Source organism: the organism of the source record quoted next, unplaced genomic scaffold, assembly GCF_019419815.1.
Source record: "Pyrus x bretschneideri cultivar Hongxiangsu unplaced genomic scaffold, Pyrus_bretschneideri_v1 Contig78, whole genome shotgun sequence".
NCBI classification, from domain to species: Eukaryota; Viridiplantae; Streptophyta; class Magnoliopsida; order Rosales; family Rosaceae; genus Pyrus; species Pyrus x bretschneideri.
Window position 1 is genome coordinate 1,298,933 of NW_025999818.1, and position 7,402 is coordinate 1,306,334.

At 37.2% G+C, this 7,402-nt stretch overlaps 1 protein-coding gene across 1 annotated transcript; it reads right to left on the reverse strand.

Annotated features, from left to right (window-relative positions):
* Positions 1-2,383: 2,383 nt before the first annotated feature.
* Positions 2,384-6,005, reverse strand: LOC125472964 (aspartic proteinase Asp1-like). The gene is given in 11 exon segments (XM_048575144.1): positions 2,384-2,517; positions 2,641-2,680; positions 2,763-2,850; positions 3,233-3,305; positions 3,425-3,460; positions 3,463-3,618; positions 3,706-3,844; positions 3,955-4,185; positions 4,491-4,711; positions 4,802-4,919; positions 5,789-6,005. Coding segments are annotated over 11 exon segments (1,380 nt in total). The 5' UTR covers positions 5,977-6,005; the 3' UTR covers positions 2,384-2,427.
* Between the last annotated feature and the right edge of the window lie 1,397 nt (positions 6,006-7,402).

Below are 7,402 nucleotides of genomic sequence, written 5' to 3' on the forward strand. Positions count from 1 at the left end.
CGTCTTCAAGCCAATAACACACTCTATCTTAATCGGTCTTTGATCCAGTTCTTGCCATACTACTTTGAGATCGGCATAGTACACACCAATAGGACGCCCTTCCTGACGAAGTCGAAACGACTTTACCTTCAACTCGTAAATCTGAGAAATATCAGAACCATCATAATATGTCTGAGCAACTTCTTCCCATACTTTTTTAGCAATAAGAAGATGGATGAAAAACCCTATGATGGTAAGATCCATGGAATTAATCAACCACCATTTCACAATTGCATTCCCAGTTTCCCAAGTTTCATACTCGGCACTTTCTTCCTTGGGTTCCTTGATACTCCTTGTCATGAACCCTTTCTTACCACGCCCAATGATCTGCATCTCCAATACTTTGGACCAAAGAGGATAATTTGATCCATTGAGTTTATGGTATTCGGTACATTTGAAGCATAATTATGTATCACTACAAGGCTCATAACTGAATTGTTGGTGGTCGCACGTGAACCACCATCCAACTTCAGCAGTGGGTTTTCTTCGACCTAGCCATTGCAACAGCACGCACAAGCAACAAAGAACACAACAGTAATCTTGGCTTGCTATAGGATGCAACAAAGAACAAAAGACTTGCTGTTTTTTTGCACGACAGCAGCAGCACAGTGGGAATTTTTTTCTAGGGTTACAACTCGACTCTGCTGCCAAATAGAATTTTACGGCTTAATTTTCATGTATTCCATAATTCTGAATATAAATACATACAATCCTTGTTACATAAGGAAACAATAAAGGACACAAATATATCTTTCCTAAAACATGACTCTAATATTTACACAATATTTACATTCTCTTTCTCCTAAATATTGACTTATGCCAATAAATTCAGATACAAAACTAAATAGCAAAAAGAGCCTAAAATCCAAAGCACAAATTGCATAGATTTGATCCACTTCATCAATTTCATCCTTCCATGGCGCCTTCTAAACCTCATTGATACTCAGGCTCAACTTCTGCTAGCCTAGCCTCGACAAACTTTGTTCTAGAAACTCTTTCTGGCAGCTCATGTGCGACCACTCCTTTCCGAACTCCGTCACTACCATCCACTTCATGATCTCATGGAGGCCGTTGATGGTTCTGAAAGGAATCGTGTCAATCACAATGTTATGGTCGCTGATCGATTGATTTGTTGGGATCTGGTGCTACTCGCCATCACTAATGACCGCTTCTTCATTGGAGAGAAAAATGGGAGATATGGGAGTAGAGAAGGACAAGAGAGAGTGGAGAGAGATGAAAGAAAGTTAGGAAAGAAGAGAGTAAATAAGGACAAGAGAGAGTCAGAGAGGAAGAGGGAAGGAAAATAATAAATTGAAGCGAACGAAGGATAGAATAATTATTTTCTGACTAACCTAACCCATGTGGCATGCTTCATTGACCTATGTATAATTATTATAAATATATTTTTTGATTATGTCCAAAATAAAACTGGACAATTTTTATATGGCTAAATTATTAAAAATTCTATTGACCTTTGGCTAAATAACCTTTATTATAGAGTAGTGTTATCCACACACCATTTTTACTTTTCACACCTCTATCAAATTTTAACCGTTGGATCAAATGAATTAAAGAAGATTAATAGGAAAAAATTAACAAGGATGTGTGGGAGGTAGGAATGAGTGTGAATAGCACTATCCTTATTACAATGCCCCCGTTACTGTCGGTTGAAAACGTAAAACTCCATCTCGTATGATCCATGTACATATAAATACGGGATCAGAATATGAAACTTTGAGAAGAAGGTTCATATGCCAAAGAGTTGGCTGCAACAGCTGCAGCAGTTGAGCTTAGAAACTTGGTTGAACAAGTAACCAAGCCCTTTTATCAAATGCTGCGGCAAAGGAGGTTCAGTGCCTACCAAATTGTCAGAGATCTACTTCATCTGATTTCAAGAGAAATAGCTTAAATGGTCCTCGAGGCCAGGAAAGGCCAGATGATGTAGTTTTGGCTGCCAAAGAGAAGCTTCTCTCTGGAAAAGGAAGCGTCCGAGACAGATCAGACAGACAGAAGATGATTTACGATGAACGTTGGACAAAGTAAAACGTCGATTTGATTTGGAAAATGAGCTGACAAATATGAAATCGAGAAATTCTGGAGATCACTTGACGTAATGGCTGGCGATTCAGATGTTATGTTCAAAGACGATGAAATCCGCGAAAACCTGAATGAGATGAGATGAGATGAGATAGGTACATTACAAGATTTAAACCAGCATCATTCTCAAATCCAGGAAGAGCTTTGGAAACGACAGCAGACGAGATGCACCTTTCTTGTAACTCAAGATTCATGCAACCAGTTCAGTGGAGATGGATCAGGGGTGTAGCTATACATGAATAGAATCTATATAAGGGATACCTGTATTATCGGGTACTACGACATACAAAACTAACCTCTCTTTTTCTTCTCTGCTGGAGTAACAGACAAAATAACTGTTGTAAAACTCCTAGGAGCATATAAGTTGTATGTATCGGCTACATGAACTTGTACAAAGCTATTTCCCTTTCTACGCTGTCAGTCTCTGGACTGAAGCCTTCACGGTGTACCACCTTATTGATCATAAGCAGGACAATGCTGTTCCAGGATACCCAAATTGGCAACAAAAGGCTGAGAAATACCGTCACAAAGTTCACGATCCACTCTGAAAAAAGAGTTTTCCAATGAGAAAACCCTCACCACATACATGAAACGAAAAACAAATTTATTAAACAACAGGTCATGACTTTGGAAGTCTTTTGCAATTTGTAGGAGCCCATCCAATTCTCTGGTTCTCGTTGTCATATATCACCATTTTATCTTGCATAGTAATATCTGTAAATAGGAAACAAAAGATAAGATGTTGAACACAGAACAAAAAGAAAGGGCCAAATTGCACCAATAGTCTGTGCAGTTTACTCGGATTTTCCAATTCGTCCCTATAGTATGTTTTGTTAATTTTTCATCCTTGGGGTTTCGTTTCAATTTCACTTTAGTCCAATCTGTCAACAAAATGGAAGGACTTTTGCCTCATTTGACGGATTGAACTTACGGTGGCAACAAAATGAAACTACAAGGACAAAAATGCAACAATAGAAACTACATGGATGAAAGTGGAAAAATCCAAATAAACTAAAGGGACTAATAGTAAAATTCAGCAAAAAAATAAATAAATAAATAAAGGACAGAAGGTATTTGTTTTGTTAGCATTAGCTACCTCCAATGATATTCATATTTCCCAGTCCCACTTCAGTGCCATTCAAAATCCCCAAGCATACATTGCCATGTTTCTGTCGACGAAGAAATTGTTAAATGTTCCTTTTCAAGTAATTTTTTTCTCAATTACTAAGCGAAAGAAAAAAAAAAAAAAAAAAAAAAACAAAAAACAAAAGGAAAATAGGGTGCTCACTGTAACTATAAGATAAGCTTCGGTGATAACTGCAGCTGAACAGTCTTAGCTTTAGTAAAGCTCAGTGCTAAGGGCTTGAAAAAGTTCTTTGCATCGCCAACAGATTTGAAAGGTTTGCTACCTTTCCAGCAAATTGGGAGGGATTGATCCTTAGTTGCATCCTTCAGAGGCTTCCCATTTAAATCATTTCGCACCTGATTGCATGAATTGATGGTTAGTTTTATGTATAAGTCATTAACAAGTAACTAAACTAAGAACGGTCTCCTTTGTTTCTTTCTCACCAGATTAATGAGTGCCTTGTAAGCTTGTGAATTGAAATAAGTGTAAGAGCTTCCACTATCAAAAACCATGTTAAGGCCCTTTACACCGGTAGACTTTCCATTAAAGACAAGTTCCGCTGGTCCAGATGAGTAGTGCTCTCTATGAAATTGGCAAAGATGGATTATACACAAATTGAAATGGTATGTGATCATTCAAAAGAACGACTAATCCTATATGAGAAGGTAAATAGGATTACTAAGAGCACTCACTGGAATGAATTCTGCAACATTGGTGTCCACATGACTCCAGAAGAAGGGACAAGATCATCCCCAAAGAAAAGAAATCCTCCACCTTGCCCACTTAGACAGTGACCCACAACATTTCGCGTTAAACCTAGGCGACTTAGTTGTGATACAATGCTGGCCTTTCCATTAGCTAGGCCAATGACTCCTGAGGTGGCAGGTGCGTTTAAACTATTAATTTTTTGATCATATCCACACCTACGGACAACAGGAACAGAAAAGATTATAAGACCTTAACTCAGAAATACATAAGGTGCCAGGTATAGTAGCAAGTAATTGACTTAACATGTTCTAGGCATTCAATTTCAACCTTGACACATTAGACTTATTTATTTGGGCATTTCAACACCAAACAACCTGAAGTTTATAAATGGGATACGTAATGAAATTTCAAAATTCAAATATATAAAGGAAAAAATATGATCATAACCAGAAGAAAATGTTCGGTATAAAAATTCTATAATACTGCTAAATGATATACAAATCAAGCACTGAATACGCACCCAAAGGCCAAACGAGGACTGAGTTGAGAGCCATTGGTGAATTTCAGGGGGAAGTAGTCATTGACCAGCACACCAAGAGATGACCCGTGATCAGCATATTCGACCTCATAGTCACATTGATCATCTGGGGTCTTGCATGGGTAGCTTGAGTGGAATGAAACACAAAGAGGGTGTCCACATCCCAGAAGATTGTTGCTGGGTTTATAAAGATGCTCACGGGGCTGCAAATGCGCGCACATACACACAAACGCATGGTGAGAACAGTCATTAAAATGTTAGTCTCACGGTTTCAGAATCCAATAAAGTTTTACCTTGGTACAACCAGTACAAGGAGCATCACATTGGACCCAGGTAAGGTCACTGCCAGTATCAATATCAAGGTCGAAACGCTTGGCAGGGTGGCCTATGGTGATGGACACAGAGTAGTAACTGTGGAGTGAAAAGTACAATCAAATCTTGAAACCGTTCACACGCATCAAAAAAAAAAGAAAGAACAGATAAAAATGGAGGCAGAAGAAAACACAGAATACCAAATCATGGCATCCAAGTCCAACAAATCTTACCCTAAGAGATTACTGTAAAGCATTAAATTAGGGAATTGTTATTGGCCCTCCAAAAATCTCATTTTGCACTTCAAACTTTCTATAATAAGAAAGAAATATACGCTTGTAAGGAGTGTAGAATGAGGTTTTTTAAGTGCTATTAACAGTTCCATTAATTGAACTTTTTTGAACAAAAGATACATGCAGGATGCAATAAGTGGAAGTAAAAGAGATCGAAATTTTTTAGTACAAAATTAGATAAAGAAAAGAAAATGAAAAGGGGTTGGCAAATTTTCACCTTTTCTGCAATAATAACTTTAACTTTTGAGCGAGAGAGAGAAAGTTCAGGCAACAAAAACAACAAATCAGAAATTGGTGAAAAGGGCATTCAAAGGACAAGCAAAGAGACTGAGTCAAAATATGAATCAATCAGTAGATTATGCCAACGGCTCATCAAACCAAGAAAAACCCAAAAACACCCAATATCCAAATGGATAACATATATCCAAGAACTTGTAAAGATTTGAAAAATACAGAGTTAATAACCGACTTGGTGAATATATGAAGGATTAACCATTAATCCGAATTAATCAACCCCAACAACCAATAAGAGAAATTGAACCAAAAAAACCAAGATAACCCCACTAAAAATCTGATAAATGCAATGACTTAGATAACTAAAAAAGCTTAAAAGGAACAAGATTTGAAAGCCTAACAAGAAACAAACCAAACGAGGGTGCGAAAAACAAATCATACCCAAGAGGATAAACGTTTCCGTGAAGGGGAAAAACAGCGGAAGAACCAGATTTCTGCAACTGGGCCGACTTTCTATTGGTTGGGGGCTGATTGGCTGCCGAGAAAACACAGGGAATAGTTGTGGACAGAACCAGAAGGAAGAAGGCCGTCAATGGGAGCAGTCTGTTGGTTTTCTTCTCAGCACCCATCAGAATCTGTCCTCTTTCTCTTCCAATCGGTGGGTTACGATCGAAATTCCAGAAAAGAGTTCGAAGGTTTTGGATCAGAGAAACGCAGGAATTCAAGAAAAAAGGAAATGGCCCTTGAGAGCTTCGAGTCTCAGGTCTACTAGTCTTAAAGTCAACTGGCGTGTCAGCGTTGGAAATTGGGTGTTTGGAAGTTTCAGAGAGAGAGAAACACCCGCGTCGAAAACGCGGTAGATGCGAAAATGTCCAAGTGGTATATGTTAATGTGACTCGTAGTTTCGAAAGGGCAAATTGATCATTGGAATTTTTTTGGGTCAATATCCAAAGACTGTTAGCTTTTTATGTGTTTCAACCCCACACCAAGTTCAAGACGAGGATTCTAACCACGAGAGGAAAATTCAACTTGTCTTTCACTTTGTTTTAATTTGTCATTTGATATTTTAGTCTTTTAGTTACGAGATTGATGGATAAAAAAGATAGGTCGGTGGGTATAACAGCTCTATATTAGATTCATTTACCTATTGCATGTTGGTTTTCAGTTTGGGAATTGTTAGTAGCAGTTTAAAAGGTCATCAATATTTCTTTCTCTTTTTCTGTCTTTAGTGTATCGTGACTTTTTTACCGTGTTTTCATTTTAAATGTTGTTGAAAGTAATACTATTTAGACACAAACCGATTACATGGTTGATAATCTCGATAATATAGGTGAGTCTTACTTGTATTAGAGAACATTTTAACAATGTGATTAATTTTGTGTCTAAATAGCAGTATTACTATGTAAAAATGGTTAAAAGTTGAAAGACTCTTTAGATGGGATTTAAGGCAAGAGATTTAGATGTTTATTTCCCTTAATGTAGTCTCACTTTATAGTTCTAAAAGACTACTTAAATCAAAAGTTGGGTTAGGTTCAATATTAAGAAAAAAAAGTGTGGTCAACATCAAAAGGTGCACATTTCTTCTTCGATTGTGTTGTTTTATGAACCAATTAAAATGTAGTGGGTTAGAAAGTTTTGTAATTGCACGAAATGACATGCCAATGAAACTTTCCTAGTTTTGCAACGCGTCAGTAGAAAGGCTCCCATCCATTTTTCCCTTTTGTAAGGAGAGCAACACATATATAATTAGTTTATCACTGCGTAGCGTTCCAATTTAATAATACATTGTTATATGGAACAAAAAATTTGCGCATTACAATGCATTATTGGACAAAAATGACTAAATGACGATAAACCTATTTCATGTAAATCAATGCATTATTGGACAAAAAAGGCTAAATGACGATAAACCTATTTCATGTAAATCATTCTCCTTTGTAAGATGGGGTGGATACTTGAATTCTTATCATACATGGCACACATATATAGGGCCATTTTGTATTGTAGGTAAAGACCAAATAATAAGTTTGACCTAAACTAAAGGACCTAACAAAA